The sequence below is a fragment of the Pholcus phalangioides genome, unplaced genomic scaffold (genome assembly GCF_987345545.1).
Source record: "Pholcus phalangioides strain wild (caught in Gottingen) unplaced genomic scaffold, Ppha-v1.0 ptg000017l_1, whole genome shotgun sequence".
In the NCBI taxonomy this organism is placed as follows: domain Eukaryota; kingdom Metazoa; phylum Arthropoda; class Arachnida; order Araneae; family Pholcidae; genus Pholcus; species Pholcus phalangioides.
The window spans coordinates 66825917-66843907 of NW_028301610.1; the positions used below are offsets into that span (position 1 = coordinate 66825917).

The 17991-nt window shown below is 36.3% G+C and overlaps 1 protein-coding gene across 1 annotated transcript in view; it reads left to right on the top strand.

The window, feature by feature from the left end:
* The window catches only part of LOC149074660 (tyrosine-protein phosphatase 10D-like), a 403111-nt gene that overhangs the window by 341699 nt on the left and 43421 nt on the right, over positions 1-17991 (top strand). The window contains exon 22 of the mRNA XM_089247098.1: positions 8460-8712. Within this exon, the coding sequence (XP_089103224.1) occupies positions 8460-8712 (253 nt within the window). The remainder of the gene's footprint in view (positions 1-8459; positions 8713-17991) is intronic.

The window sequence follows — 17991 nt, forward strand, 5'->3', positions numbered from 1 at the left end:
ATTGGGTGTTTTTGGGATGCACTAGATACACTACAGGTGCATAGGTAAAATTTTGAAAATTAATAGAACAAATGAGATGATAAAAGAAAGAAATAAATGGTATCAGGTAGATCAGAAAATTCATTCCATACTGCTGCAATGCAAAATATGAAGCTGTTAATCATACAAAGTATCATGGAGGATATAGTTGGTGAGTCATCCACAGGAATGTTTCACACCATGCTACTACCATTTCAGTGAAAATATTTCTTTTAGATAGTTTTTGGTGATTACTTAGTGATAACTTGGCTTCGGTAGTTTTTTTTGTTCTGTTGGCTTCATTATAATGTCAAACGTGGCCCAACCAGTGTCTAAGGTTGAAGGCACATGATCTAAAAAATATAGAAAGCACTTGATCTGATCCAACAGTATTCATGCTGTGTTGACAAGGGAGTCAATGTGATTTAATTAAAAATTGATCTGAGCTTAATTAACCCATCCAATGTTTCTAATGAAATATTAAGTCAGGAGTTGAATGGAAAAAATAGGAATATCATTCCCTCACTACCGTTGTTATTTTCTCTTGTCTTTTCTCTTGTGTAGAGAAAAGACACCAACATACAGGGCCCTAACATCTTGGAGCAGGGCTTCCAGACCAGGATCTTATACGGCCCCCGATCAGACTTTCACTGGCCCCTTTTATGATGAATTCACAGCACGAAAAAACAAAATGGTGAAAATTGTCCCTGGCCCCAGGGCTTGAGCCTTGTCAGCCCACCCCTTGTGAGGGCCATGCTAACATATCATGTTTCAATGCATTTTCTCTACATATTTTCTGATCAGAAATCATATGAAGTCTTATATGAAATCAAATATAACTCTATTTTCTTAAGTAATATTATGCATGATGGTAATAACTATTGTTCATTTTTGGCATGATGTTATGTGCCTTGACTTACCTACTCTCACTCAGTTGATTTGAAGTTTGGTGGGGGGCTGCAAAAAAATGAAATTATGGAAATGTTTTAATTCACTGTTTTGTTTATTATTTTGTACAGCGTTCAAAGCCCCAGGGATGGGTGGAAGGTGCAGCAGCACATGGCCATTGAGGTTTGACAAGCTCCGTACTTCGAGAATAGAAATGGGATTTTTTTTCCTTATTTAATAAAACAATTTGGCTGCTCTTCATCTATGACAATGATTATTCAAATCGATAAAGGCTTGCACAATACAATGATCTCTCTTGCTAAAATACCCCCTTTCTCCCGGCACTGAAAAGTTTTGTGCCATTATAGAGTGAAATGCTATGTGTTGAAGCTGTATTCCATGGGCCTAAAAAATGTCTGTTAATGGAGAATGATCATTATAGAGTATATAATACTGTATAAGGAATTGGAGAATACTATTTGTATTATAAAAGGGGTCCTGCATTCGGGAAGGGCAGCCCTGTTTTGTCTGATCTATGCTGCAATGCATGGCACAAGAATATTATTTTTATATAGACACCCTGTTCTCAAAAACAAGCCAAAAAGGAAATTCTATGTTTCTAAGTGCAATATCGGCAGAGATACTTGAATTCAAAATTTGGGAAAGAGCAGCTTTAACAAATGAACGCTTCTTTCCCTGATTTATGTTGCTTGCACTGAACCTGATTGTTTTTTGTAGGTTAAGTGAAGTATTTTTTCAGTGCTCTAATTAATTTGGGCCTCAAAATGTAAACAAAATATTTTTTTTGACAAGCCAAAGAATTTTAGGAGGAGCTCTCTGAATTCTTGCTTTTTTCCTGCCCAGCCGCCACCGCCCCCCCCCCCCAAAGTGAAAAGTGGGCCCTATATTTGAGACTATCCCAACCATGATTTACCAATGAAGAATTAAAATAATGTGTTTTTTTGGGAAAAAAACCTTTCCTAACAGTTACTTTAATTAGTCTAAATTAAAAAATTGCTAGAATTAATCGAAAGTGTACCTGTTACAATAACAATAATAAGTTAGATACTGTGAAACTCAATGGGAAAAGTTTTGATTTTTTTCCTTTTTATATTCATAAATTTTGCTATTTTAACTGTTTAAATGCTGAAGTATGAAGTTTTGATTTTTTTCCTTTTTATATTCATAAATTTTGCTATTTTAACTGTTTAAATGCTGAAGTATGAACAGAGTTACTTCATGTTCTGAAATTTGGGATTCTAGATCTTTTAACATGACTATTCATATAAGCGAGTTAAAATTTCAAGTAAAAAAATTTTTTTTTGATGTTCTATAAGTGAAACAGTGTCCCTCAGGAAGAGGTGAAAGTGGAAACTAATGCTACATGTAAGTTACACTAGTATGACAATATTTCTGGAGTATCATTATAATAAGCAATTTTCTACTTCATATCATTAATTCACAACACATACCTATTTTATTCTTCCTTAAAACAATATTTACCAATAATTCACAATTTGTTTCTAATGTCTATGATAAACACTTTTGATGAACCCATTTTTCACTTAGCTAACTTATATATTCAATGTGTTTTTTGACACACAGCACATCATTCTTGCATTGTATACAATATAATGTCTGAGAAATTGCATTTTTTGGATGTTATGCTGAAACGAATATTTGGAAAGAAAAGTGATGTCTCCTCTGGGAATCGAACCCAGATCCCCTCGCATACTGGACAAGTGTGCTAACCAATACACCAAAGACACATTTTTTAATTCCTTATTACATGCATTATTTGTAAGTTATAAGGAATTGGAAAGTCTCTCTCTGGTGTATTGGTTAGCGCACTTGCCCAGTATGCAAGGGGAACCAGGTTAGATTCCCAGAAGAGACAAATCACTTTTTCCAAATATTTGTTTTGGCATAACATGCAGAAAATTCAATCTCTCTGTATTTTGTCAGCCCGAAATATACTATCACTTAATACAAAATGCCACCTGGGGGTGAAAATTGCTGTAGTTAAGGGAGGCTACAATGTCTCCACTCAGTGTTTCACGTTAATAATGCATGTTACAAAGAGTTAGTGTCTCTGGTGTATTGGTTAGCGCACTTGCTGGTATGCAAGGGGACCTGGGTTCGATTCTCGAAGGAGACAAATCACTTTTCTTCCCAAATATTTTTGAAAAAAAGTTTGGTGAATATTAAAACTTTTCTTTATTTGTAGAAGACTAATTTCTACAAATAAAGAAATGACACTTCTTTTTGAAATGTCTTCAAATGACTTTTTTTTTTACAAAAAGACTCTTCGTTTTGAAATTCCAAATTTGAGATACGCTTGCTCGACTCATTTCTCATAATTATGTATTATACTACATGAGACATATCTAGCTAGTTCAAAGTATTGCTGAACTACTACTATCACCATTTATTGATTTTGAATTGCTTTTATAACTTTTGAGCAGGGCTGGATTAAAAAGCTTGAAGGCCCTAAGCACTTGAGTAATTCGGTGCCCCCCCCCCCCCATTATTGAATCAATTCAAAAAAAATTGGGGTAGACACGACCCCATGTTTTTTGACACAAATGCCTTCTTTGTGATTTGAATCGTGTAGTAGGTACGGGCAATGAGAGAAAAAAATTTCTGAAGAAGGGGGCGATGTGTGAAATTAAAAGTTTGGAAACTATGTTCCAGTCTTTTATAAACATTCCAAGATATTTTCTTTCATTGACTGCTTTATAGAATTTCCCGAACCTGCTTCAGAAGGAACCTTATTTTTGATTAATCACTATCATTGGGTACCTTTTCCTTCCGATACATTTTCGAGTTCGTTTGCAATCTAGATCTGGTAGCATTTCTCTCTTTTGCTTCTACAGTGGATCAAACTACACAGTCGATGTTATTATCCATAAATATCTGCACGTTCTAAGTTCATCACCCCCTCTCCCCGTTCTGTTTAAACTTGGCTTACTCTGTGCCTTCTCAATGCATAGGATCATCCATGCATGCCTCGAGGCCTTAGGTGCAGACACATTAGATCTTAGTGCAATTTTTAAGAGAATAAGTTGCAAATTAAAAATAGGTATTTTTTAGCTTGGGGGGGGGGGGGGGGCCTCGAACATATAACTTTGATTTCCAGGCCTCCAAGGGGTCACAAGGAATCTTTCCAGAGGAATTTTTTGAGTAATTAACCTTCAAATAAACAGATTGTTTTAATGACATGCAAAGGTATTTTCTTTTGATATTTTAATTGTTTGTATAACAATATTTTAAATTTCTTAATCATCTTTTGGAGGAGGGGGTACAGGCTTCCTAAGCCCTTACCTGCGTAAGCCTCTGGAATCTATGATGTTAATTAAAATACTCTGGGCTTAATTTATGGAATTTTTGTGACATCTTTCAAAAACTCTGCTTTAACGGGAACTTGCTTGCCGTATTATTAATTTCCCTGGATTTGAGATTTCATTATTATTACTGAGGCCATAGCATATGCCTCTCATCTTGTGTCAAAGAGGAATTTCAAGATACTTTAATTTCGAATATGATCTTATGGGGATTTTCTACTGAATGGTTGAGGCTGCAAAAGAAATTGTGCATTAACAAAAAAAATACAATTCGATAATTTTTTGTGGTGCCCCTTTTCTCTTGATGCCCTAAGAACATGCTTATTTTGCTTAATGGTTAATCCGTCCCTGCTTCTGAGATGTTTGTCCATTACATCAATACCACCCATTTCTTCATTATATTGTTTCGTGATTTAAGGCTGTATTATGTCAGTTTCGCTTTTGTGAGTATATGACTATTTTTTGTGTAGGTGAAATGGTTCATGAGTGTAATAGTTTGATGCAACACAACTGTCACCACAACTCAGAAAAAATACACTGAATCATTGGATTGGTAATCTCCTTTGAATCATCTTGAAGGACAAGCTTCAGGAAATTATAACACTTATTCCCATCATCACATAATATATCCAGCATACATCAGCTGGCACTGTTGTCACTAAATCATTTTGAAAATTTTTTCTTTGTCTGTAATGTTTCTAAGTTCAACAGCCGATAATTGGCATATATCTCATTTTCACAATCTAGTATTCCACTGAAGGCCATCATGGGCCCCTGGGCCAAGTGATTTTTCTGAGGCCCTACCACTCGAATTCCAAACAGCTGCAAATCCTACTCTCTTGAAATGCTAATGCCCCATAAATGGAATATGCATTTTGAACACACACATAGAATATTTATAAATACAAAGAAACTAATTGATTTACTTAAATTGATATATTAAATGGTAAAGACATGCAAAATAATTTTTGATTTACTTCAAAATAAAAATTTTGGCAAATTTTAATGGAAATGCAGAAAAAAAAGACCAAATAATGTCAAATTTACAAATTGTCAAAAAAATTAATATTAATGTTTCTAAATTGTTTCAAAAAATACTTGAATTGTCTTTTATAAGCCTATACAATAAAAAACCAGAAATGTTTGAATCAATTTTTAATTTGATATTTTTGCAAACAAAGACTTTCATTTATGGAACATTGGTGGTTAAATGGTTAATTTAAGTTTGTGTTTCAATGGTTATATTATGTTGAATTTATATGAATTTTTACGGTATTGAATAGTGGACTGACAGCACTTTGCTTAATTCACCACTCTGCTTGTGGGGACTTGATACCTTTAACATGGTGGAAAACTACGCTCTGATAGAAATGTCATTAAAGATACTATTTAGTTATACAAATACAATACAAATACAACGCCACAACAGGCAAAATGCCCAACGAGGTGGCTGATAAAAAGATGCCCATAAAAATATGGTTGTCATATGTTTCAAAAATACAGCAACCCAATTAAAAATGCAATTAACACAAATTACAAACAATATATACACATGATAAAATATTATACAATGCCCATAAAGAATACTTATGGTTGTCTTATTCTAAGAATGGATAGCTTCTCGATTTACCCCAACATGTTTATCGTATTTCTTTTTAAATGTGTCAATTGTGTTACAATTTACTACCTCCGGGGGTAAGCTATTCCATTTATTAACAACCCTATTGGAGAAAAATTCCCTGCGACACCATAACCTTGCATTGTCCCTCACCAATCGATACTGGTGTCCCCTTGTAAAAGCAGTCGATTGGCGGTGTACTAAAAGTTCATGGTCCATCCTATCCATCCCATTGAAAATTTTGAACACTTCGATCATATCTCCTCGACACCTGCGTTCATCCAATGTAAACATATTCAAAAAATGAAGTCTTTCTTCATAACTCAAGCCCTGTGTGCCAATAAGGACACGCGTAGCTCTTCTCTGCACCCCTTCAACCAAGTCTATGTCCCTCTGTAGGTATGGTCTCCAAAACCTTACAGCATACTCCAGTCCAGGACGAACTAAGCCTCGAAAAAGCGGAAGAATGACTTTAGGAGAACGCGAAGAGACCTTTTTGAAAATGAGACCAAGCATTCTATTCGATTTTTTGACAACCGCTGAACAATGTTCAGAAAACTTAAGTCGCTCGTCAATGAGAATTCCCAAATCGGTGACTCTAGTTGCATCCGGGATAGTATTTATTTATTTCAATTTTTTTAGGTTCTTGATTTTATGTGCAAGACTGGCATATCCTATGCCAGTATAAAGTTCCACATACAGGGTGATCAGCGAATAAGCCCTTATTTCAAAATTAAATATCTCTACAACAAAGATCAATAGAATTATACGGTAAACGGTACGTTTATTAGCAAAATTGTAAGAATGTTGTACAGAAATTTCGAAATTTTTTTTTTTTTAATATTTTAAAATTAAAAAAAAACAAAAAACTGGAGATTTTGGGGTTCCGAAAATCCTCATTTGTGTGAAGAGAAACCACTGCATTCGCCTAAAGTTACTGCATGGGCTGTGGTATGCGCCATGTGTGCTGACAAATTGTCCCAAAATTGTAACGTAACGTTCAGTAGTAATCATTTCTCGCATGAAGAAGGGGCCGATAATGCCTCTGGCGCATACCGCAGCCCATGCAGTAACTTTAGGCAAATGCAGTGGTTTCTCTTCACACAAATGAGGATTTTTGGAACCCCAAAATCTCCAGTTTTGTTTTGTTTTTTTTAAATTTTAAAAAATTAAAAAAATAACTAAATTTTCGAAATTTCTGTACAACATTCTTACAGTTTCGCTAATAAACGTACCGTTTACCGCATAATTCTATTGATCTTCGTTGTAGAGATATTTAATTTTGAAATAAGGGCTTATTCGCTGATCACCCTGTATCTCTGATATTTGATTTTTTGCATTAAAAACAGCTTGCCTGCATAAAATATAATGACATCAATGTAATTGAGTAAAAATTGATTCAAAATAAAATGTTTAAAATTTAATTTTAAATAAGATTTAATCAATGAAATCTTAAACTTATACTTCATTTCATGAACTGAACTGTTTTTTTTTTTAAATTTTAAATCAATTTTTATTCAATTACAGTAAAACCTTTATTTTGAGAACACTGACGGGACAAAAAAATTTGTTCATAAAAGAGAGATGACCATTAATTAGGTGTTTGAAATGCATACTTTTATTATACACAGGGAAATTATTATTTGTCTGTAAAACAGGAGTGACCACATCTGAGGGGTGTCTGTTAAGAAGGGACTGTATCATGTGTGCAAGCTGTTTTTAATGCATTTTTTGAAAATTTATAAAGAATTGAGTATCCAAAATATACAAAACTTTATAATCATCATAGGATAGCGCATTCAATCAAGAACATGTGTAAAAAAATTGAAATAAATCAATGGCTACAAGTAGTGTTTCCAATGATATTTTTAGTATAGTATAGTTTCCACTATGTTAAAAGTATCAAGTCCTTTTATAAGCCATCGCAACTTTTTAGTGCCTTGTGGTGACTTATCAAAGTTTTACTGTAGATAGAGTAATTTTCTCCTGGATTTATATGCAACTTATCTTATAGACACACGCATATATATGGGTCATTCTCGCGTGAAATTGGCATAAATATTGTTTCCAGCAGTTAATCTATGTGAAACAAAACTTTTTTTTGTCATTTTCTATTTTTATTTCTGTTCTTGACAAGTTGCCCCTCTATTTATAATTTAATATTTTTAAATAAATTACAGGATTTTTGTGGGGGGAAGAGAAGGGTAAATGTTATTTTGCGACTCCTCAACCTGATACTGTCTTTATATATGGGTGCACCCTGTTGGTCTCACAAAAATAAGATGCGATTGAAATTTTTTAGAGTAAGCATGTAAATTTGTAGGTAAGCATTTTTTTTTAACCAGGTTGGGCCTCGGATAAATTGCTTGGTCTAGGGGCCCCATGATGCTCTTAAGACTGCCCTACCTCAACTGTAAAATTTGATGATTTTGTAACAGTGTCTTTTGTTTCTTTCTAAAATTTACAGCATGGTGCAGTTACCCCCTCTTATTACTCTCCTAAATTATGAACAATTGAGTGTTTGTTATTTTGTACCTTTTATTTCTTGAGTGTGAATGTATGGTCTAACATGAGATTTGTTTTACTTTCAGCCGCCCTATAAAACTTAAAGATTTTGCCGAACACTATCGTTATTTGTCAGCAGATTCAGATTTTCGTTTTTCTGAAGAGTTTGAGCTTTTAAAACATGTGGGAAGAGACAAACCATGCAGTGCAGCAGACCTACCAGTGAATCGCCCTAAGAACAGGTTCACCAATATTTTACCATATGATCATTCTCGAGTAAAGCTTATGCCATCGGATGATGAAGAAGGCTCTGATTATATCAATGCAAATTACATACCAGTAAGTGAAATCATTTTTTTACTTATTTTCAATTTTTTTGATGAAATTAAAATATTTATTCTGTTTAAAACAAAACACTAAGTAATTTTAAATTTTTCATGACATTCCAGTTTTTGCTATCTTTACTTTATGAGATGAGCATAGTTTTTTTGATTCCAGTAGTCTGTCTGCAATTTTCTTTGCCAGTCTCAAACACTTTCCTGATCTAGGAGAATATTTTAGTATGGTTTTTGAAAACCTTTCATCTATGTGTTTTCATCAAAATACAAATCGTATTAAAAGTGTGTATACAAAATAAAATTGTGTTTATACAAATGTATAATTTGTATAAACACAAATCAAAATCGTATAAGCAATTCAGGGTTAATTATGTTAGAAAAAAATATTGTTTTGTTGTTACTGCATGAACTTTTATATTTCAGATTTGTTTATTGGTCATTTAAGGCAGTGGTTCTCAACCGGGGGCCCTAAGATATTCCAGGGGGGCCATGGATGAAAATCTTGCAACAGGGGAGCCACGGCTATTGATACGGGATGCCACGAAGAAGTTTGTGAAATTAAATTTTTTTAGTGACTCTGACTAAAAAAATTTAATTTCAAACAAAATGCATATAATCTTTTTCGAAATTTTTCTGCTATTCAAGTAAGATTAACATGAGGAAGGAAATAAAAAAAGGGGTTACATGTAATCTCTGTGGTTTTATGACTTGGGGTCACAGTAGGCCTTGACATAAACTATAGAAGAGGTTTAAGCAAAATGGAGTAGACTTTTCATTCAAAGAGGGATTGGCATTCTTTTGATTGCTGGTAGTAAATGTAATCCAAGAAGTAGATGGGTGAAAAATGAAAGCTTGTAAAAAAACCTGTCGTTTTCATGCAATTACAGACGATAGCCATCTAGTTTAGCACAAAGCTATCTTCAGCCGGCACTGAGTGGTCTGATGGGGAATATATTTATAAAAATCGAATAAAGAATGACTAATCATTGGTTTTTTTTATGAATTTTGAAGGGTGTGTCAATACATTCCCTCTTCTGAAAAGAAATAAAGTCAAATCCAGTTATAACTAACTCCGAGACCAAATCATACATGAGGAATAATCAGGGGTGGCTTAAGTGATTGTGCAAAGGGTGCGGTGCACCCAGGCGGCAGCGTCGACTTTAGTTAAGACCCCAAAATATAACACAGCAAAAATTCACATGACATCACGCTTTTGAGTCACATCTCGACAACGAAACATTGAGAAAATAGACAGAGCCTCTGACCGTAATACCAGAAACTAGAATGTTAGCTATCGGGGCGGCTTGAGACAAAATCTGTACCCATGCTGGACTTATTTTTTGGGCCTCCTGCCTATTTTCCCCCACCCATAGCCCCTATATTCTGCGTCAGGGCCCCAATGCTGGAATCTTTCGTGAGACCCAAGCCAGATTTCCGCATGGAGCCCTTTTACAGTTAATTTATAGAGTGAAAAAAAAGAAAAATTATAAGGATTTAGTCCCAGGCCCCAAGCTGGAACCCTGTCAGCCCTACCCTTGGGGGTCATGCCCTCCCTCACAATTTATCCAAACAATTCCTAACAAAAATTTTTCTCTGAACTGAAATTTTTTCCTTTTAAAAGCGGGACGGATGATCAAGAACATTTTGTACGGTAAACAATGATGCACAGCTTTCTTCTGATAAAAAAAATCCGGTTTATCTCAAGGTCCCCTTCACTGAAGCCCTGTCAGTCTGCCGCTCGGGTCGCCATTAGGGGCAGCATATGAAGCTTTGCACCCGGGCACAGGTAAGCTCGAGCCGCCCCTGGGAATAATACTCGCAAAATTTAATTTTTTAAACTACATTGCTGTATAACTTAAACTGTAATTGCATAAAATTAATTTTTTTTCAATCGCAAGTGTTCATATGCCATTCCTTTCAATTTAACAGGAAAACCGTAATTTCAAATATATTTAAGACTGTCTTAACATCATTTGGTTTGCTGATTGGTTTCTATATGCAATCCAAGCAGATAATGTATTGGGACTTCCTCTATAAGATTGACACCACACCTTTAAAGTTTTTAATCGATACTGTAATGCTTCTTATTAACTGGCCTACTACTTAAGCCTGCTGCTGGCCTGCGACATCTCAAATAATTTCAATGCAATTTTTCTATCCTGCAAGAACAATATTGTGGGTATTGGGAAAAAATTTTTTAAAAGGTCGTATGACCACATTTAAAGCAATTTAAATCCGTTGATTTGATATTCACTGCGTCTGCTGATTTCTCAGAAAAGTGCAATAAATTCTCACATAAGTCTTCACTTTGAAATGTCCATAACCCACTCAATGCATCTCTTTGTATCTGTCAACCTAAAATTTATGGTTTTTAGTGTTGATAATAAGCATGCAAAACCTATTCAGTGACGCGTTTTCACAATCTAAAAAAACCTGCATGGATTTGATAGTTGGAAATGATGTCCAAATGCCAAAGATTTGGAGTTCGAGGAAAAATGAAAATGTCAAATAATTGAAATTATGAAAGCTATATATAGAGATTAATCGTGACCGTTGTCAAAGGTCTCATAAATGGGAAATTTTGTCATAAAACGGAGAGGGAGGCATGAATCCTCTTGTGCACAAGTGGAATTTTGAGGCATTTACGCACAACCGAGCCCCTCTTGGCCATTTTTCTTTTTTTCTCCCCGATCTTTCTACCTTTTGTTTCCTTCCTAAATTTATAAAAGTAAAAAGGACTGTTTTCAGATCAAATTGCTGAAGTTCAATTACTTTAGTGCAAAAATGTCAGATTTTTTTTGGGGGAATACAGTCAAATCCCATTATAATGAACTCCAAGAGACAGGAGAAATCACTTTGTATTAACGAAGTTACAAAGGAATTCCAGATTTTTATTATTATTGTTCCTATGTAAACTTATCCAGGGATTAGTAAAGTTTACATTAAAATGATATTTTTTCCGTTATAATGGTATTCGTTAAAATGGGAGTCGATTGTATTTCGTCTCAAACTATTTTTTTACCTGCATATACAGGCTGCATGGGTAACAGGGCGTATGGCACTTTACCGGCTAGCCGTTAGTCTTAGAGACATACTTCCAACTAGAAAAAGTATCCAAATCATGTGTCCAACTCAGATGTCATTTATGTTGTAATAGTTATAAAATTTAAAAAAAAAAAAAAAAAATTTATATAGTCTCCATGTGCCAAAGAACCCAAAGTTGTTGCTCTGTCTTTCCCGATGCCAACTAAAATAATTTCACGTTTTTAAGTGCAATATTCACCGAGATATGCAAATTCAAAAAATTTGGGAAATTAGGGGAAAAAACAGCGTTAAATGCAAGTAAAATGGTTTTCTCTCATCTGATGCTGTGTTTTTCACAACTTTCTTCAAATATCTCAGTGAATATTGCACTTAGAAACGTTGAATTTTTTCGTTGGAGACAGGGAAACAACTTTCCGAATGGGTTTTGGGGCACAGGGTGTCCGTATAAAAAGTAAACTTTTTTATTTTGCTAATTATGCAACCCCTGACAACATGAATCCAATGTGTGAGGTACTACACTTTATTCGGGTACCTTTACCAACTGTAAGTATGGCTCTAGGACCAATGGTTCGCTAGTAAAATGCCATATGCCCCGTTACCTATGCGCCCCGTATATTAAATATAGTGCGGACTATTATGTGAAGTATTGTGCTGTGTTTGAACAACAAATATTGTGTTGTGTGCCACGTTGCTTCGTTCGCCTGCGAGACAGCGGCCACGTTATGAACCAAAAAGCCACTTGAAGGTAGCTTGTCATCCAACGAAATATCAGATTTTCACTGTATTGAAATTGAAGTCAACAAACTGATAATTTTCTTATTTGGAAATCTGATTATTTATATTTTCCGATGGGCTTGAAATCCTGATAATGAATCATTATTATTACAAGATATACAGAAGACTGGATGTTGTGAAGATATTTATTATTTGAGATGTTAATTTTTTAAGGAAGGAAAAAACTCATCTCTGCCTCTACCGGGAGTCGAACCCGGGTTCCTCGATTGCCGGACGAGTGCTCTGACCACTAAGCTACAGAGGAGATAGAGATTTTCCTTCGCTAGAGCGTAAATTTATGCCGAAATGATTATTATGTTCACATGAACAGTTTTGTCACAGTGTACATGATTTCTCTGGAATAAATACACTCATTGCCATAAAAATTTGCGCACCAAGAAATAATTGTGGGATCGAAACGAAAGTTGGCCTGAAGGTACATGTCGGGCAGATATGCAAATGATTAGAAATGCAGCGTGATTGCGCATTGCGCAATGCCACTAGAGGGTGTTGAACTTCGTTCTCCTTGGAGTATAAAACAGGTAAGCAGAGGCTTGCTGGAGTGTATTTAATCGTTTGCAAAGGAAATGCTGAGGTAGACATGCGATTACGCCGCCGTCGAAGACCATATGAGCAGTTGTCAGAGTTCGATAGGGGAAGAATCATTGGAATGATGGAAGCTGGGTGGTCAGCTCGGCGAGTAGCTCGTCAACTAGGCCGTGCTGATTTTACTGTGAGGAGGTGTTGGGACCAGTGGACAGAAGAGACGTTATTTACACGGCGACCAGGTTCAGGACGCCCTCGACAGACCAGTCGTCGAGAAGACCGTCACATCATCCGAAACGCACGCGTAGAGCCAACTGCCTCATTGGCCGCTATCCAGACACAGGCAGCAGCTTCACTACGGGCCCTGTGTCTTCCCGAACCATCACAAGGCGCCTGGCTGAAGGACATTGGTATCGTGGCGCCCATTACGTCTGCTGCCAATGACACCCACCCACCAACGCCTCCGTTTGGAGTGGTGTCGAGCACGACGGGATTGGACCGCAACGGAATGGGACCAGGTTGTCTTCAGCGACGAATCGAGATTCAACTTGAGCAGTGATGACAATCGTGTTTGTGTGTGGAGGCCCCGTGGTGAACGCTTCAATCCTGCCTTCGCTTTACAGCGACACACCACTCCCACAGCTGGTGTCATGGTATGGGGTGCCATTGCTTACGATACACGGTCACCCCTAATATTGATCCATGGCACAATGACAGCCCAGCGGTACGTCCATAACATCCTTCAGCCCAAGGGCGTAGCCAGGGGGGGGACTTGGGGGTCTGGTCCCCCCCGAAATGTGAGAAAATGACCAAAAAAAGGGAAAAAGATGGCCAAATCTATTGTTCTGTCACTTTGGTCCCCCCCCCCGAAATGAAAGTGGTCCCCCCCCGAACGAAATTTCTGGCTACGCCCCTGCTTCAGCCGCATGTGTTGCCACTCATGGCAGGGCTCCCAGGAGCCATTTTTCAACAAGACAATGCTAGGCCACACATAGCAAGGATGTCACAAGACTGCCTCCACCACATTACCACCCTTCCCTGGCCTGCTCTATCCCCAGATTTGTCACCAATCGAGCATATCTGGGATCATTTGGGACGGCAAGTTGGACACCCTACGAGGTTGGTCGAACTAGAGGCGCATTTACAGCAACTGTGGAACGAGATGTCTCAGGACATCATACGGAACTTGTATGCCTCAATGCCCGCTCGTATCGCATCGTGCATTCGCGCTAGAGGGGGTCCAACAGAGTACTAAAACTTCTGTTCATCTGTACTTTTTTCTGCAATAAATGATCCTTTTTCTTGGATTTTCTAATCACTTACTTATATCAACGTAGTACTTACATGTGTAAAATTTCGTTTCATTTTGACGACTTCTTCTGGGTGCGCAAATTTTTATGGCAATGAGTGTAGTTCAAACAAATATTAAAAAATTTTCACACATTTTAGTTCATTTTTTTAAATTCATAGTAGAGCTACAACATGAACGTATATCCTTGATACATGTATTATTGTTGAAAATGATGTGAAAGGTTCAACTTTTCAACTGATTCATTTGTGTGGCTACCCCGTCATTACTACTTTTATCCGCATGAAGAGAATAAATTAATAAAACTGCTTGCTACCACTGTTTGTGATTTTTATCATAAGAATGCGTATTTTGGAAGTTACAACTGACATTTCTCAATGAAACCATAATCATTTACACAAAAAAAACTAATTTGGAAATAATACAAATTTCATCCAGTACAGTAACTTGACGACATTGTGCTGTTTTCAAGTGCAGAGTTTACATTGATTGAAAATAATGGATTCTATTTTTTTTACTGTATTCTATTATGTTCATTTTGTTTTTCTGTTATTTTCATAAATTAAAAATTAATCAAATTAAATTCAAACGTATTTACACTTCAGACAATTTTTGAATAACTATCTTGTAATGGGAAAACGGGGAAGGAAGGGGAGAAAGGAGTAGAAAATTAGTCATATTCACAAGGGGAGCCACAGTAATAAGAAGTGGTTGAAAGGGGACCATGGACAAAAAAGGTTGAGAACCACTGATTTAAGGTATATATGATTGCATTACATGAAATATCATGCTTCACATGAGCTTTAATAATAATCACCTATATCATTTGTTGCTCATTATAACAAATGATAGTTGTGTCAAAAAGTTAAAATTGAGACACATTAGAGAAATGGATACAAATAGTTCAAGTGATACAGACTAATATTTTGTTGAAACAAGTGAAACTTTAATAAATTTATTGAGTCAAAGCACTACTAGCATTACAGGAAAACTGAATCTTCCTTTTGAGAGGAATATTTATACATGGTTAGAACAGGCAGCTGATGCATGCAAATTGGTTAGTGAATCATCTAGAAACTTCTAGAGCCAACTTCGGTAATGAAATAAGGCAAATGAGAACTAGTAGAACAATTAAATGAATGATGTCCACCCATCTGAATAAGGCTGGGCTCAAACCCGCGACCTTTTGACAACCAACATAGTTTCCCAGCCAATTGTGCTGATTGATAGAAGTTTTCTAGCTAGTTATTTTTTCCATCCTTGAGCACAGAAGCATCCCGCTATTATTACAATTTCTTAAACTTAATTTTTAGTTTTTGATCTGGTCATAGGGCCTCTATAAGGATCCATTTTGGAATGTGTGGAATCTCGACTAGTAGAGTCTGAATTCTCACTGTTTCTTGATCTGTTGTAGTTGTTGTGGTGTTTCTTTAACACTTTGTTGTGCCGAGTGGATAACACGTGGGTTTTGATATTTCCTTGGATAAGCATTTATTATTATGTTAGACTATAGACTGATTATATACATATGTAGATAGACAAGAATTATAGCAAGAACAGAAGATCTATAGACATCTTATCGGCTTGATGCATGACATACAATGCCACCTAGTGTTATGTAAGTGGAACTCTGTGTGTTCCCCTTACATAACACTAAGTGGCATTGTACGGTATGTCCTATGCTATATTATAAGTCCTTATCGGCCTTATCAGCTTAGTTCTTTTTATATAAGGACACCACATTCCTCCCTGTTAATTAAAGATGCCTTAGCTAGTGTTGGGAGATTGCTGCTGATCTCTGCCAGAGTTTGTTCCCCTGGAACAATTGGTATCTTGGAGTCAGCAGAAGCTGATGAAAGGCTGCATGGGACTCTGGGTACCACCAAGGTTAGCTGAACTGGATTGTCAACTACTCTTATCTGGTCAACGTGACATCTGAAGAGAGTTTGTTAAGAACAGTTTCAAACTTCCACTTATTATTGGCAGATCTGTAATCTCACACAGCCACACAATCTCTTGGATCAGAAGTTCAGTCATAGAAGCCTGTAACATCGTTTCTGACCCTTTCTTGAACCCTGTTCTGGATATTTGGCAAGACTAGGTCTATTGAAGTTTGTATTTCTCATTTTAGGAATAAAATTTCTGAGTTTTGCATGGTAGTAACATTCAGCACTTTTCTGTAACTCAGCAAAAACTTGCTCACTTTCTGGTAAATGTTCCTGGGAAATCTTTGCATTGCCTGTTTTAAGGTGTGAAAGCGTCTCTGCTTGCCCGTCTATTGCTTGATGGTTTGAAGGGAGCACACATTTTATGCTTGATTCCATTATTCCTCATGAATGTTTCAAATTTGTGTGATGTGAACTGAGGACCATTTTCACTCACCAACACTAATGGTGGTCCAAATCAAGAGAAACAGTCCTGTAGGCATTCAACTGTCTTAAACGTGTTTGTTGATTTCATTGAGTATACTTCCATCCATTTGGAATGAGCATAGACTACAATCAAAAACATATGCTCAAAATATGGGACCTGCTAAAATTCACATGAATTCTCTCCCACGGAGCACTCGGATATTCCCAATGGTGTGTCCTTGCTTTAACTGGATCAGACTTCAATCTGGACAGTTTTTAGCAGCTTTTTCAATGTTGCTATCAATGTCCCTCCAGTACATATAGGATCTACTAGATGGACATTGATAGCAACATAGAAAAATAGTAGATATAGGATCAAGCACCCAAGTTGCATGGTGGTAAAATGCTCGTCTACCACTGTGAAGGCTGCTGTCATGGTCCTGGGTTCAAATCTGAGGGAGAATAGGCGATCACTGAAGGACAGCACCTTCATTTCCAACCCATCTCATTAATGGCAGTAAATTGCAATATAGCGATATGGCCAGAGTGGGTGAAGTAGTAGATGTAGGATAAAGCAATTGTTTTTATTTCAACAAAATACCCAGATGGCCTTGATGGAGTTTATCAAAAATTTGATTTCTAAATTTCTTCGGAATAAAAACTCTATGGCCATGCATGATACATCTGTCCTGCAAGGTATACTTGGTTTCCTTCTCTCCTAAAGGTTCACCAAACTTCAATTTCCTTAGCAATGGACCCAACTCTTCATCACTTCACGTCTCTTTTGCTAAATGTTGAGCTTTCACTGGTAGTTTTTTGATTTGATTCAACTGGAAAAGTTATGTCATCCTTGACAACTAAGTCTTCCAACCACAGATATAATCGAAAAAGATGATCTGCATTACCATAGTTATGTGTGTTATAAGCATGGTGCTCAGCATCTCTTGTTTATAGTCGCACATGATTCCAAGATGTCGTAATTCGGCTATATACGAACTGATGCTTTCATTTTGCGTTCTGTTTATGAACATATGCCTACTTGGTATAATCAATACTTTAGGATTCAAATGGTTTCTCAAAGTATTTTTTAAAATGGCGAATTCTTCCTCTAGTGGATTGTCCAGAGAAAAAATTTTCAATAAGTTGTAGAGTTTTGCGGAAATGCTTGAAAAATTAAGACTTTGGCAAGTTTTTCTTCTGGGACATTTTGATTATCTAAAAATGCCACAGAACATTCTATAAATGAATCGAAATC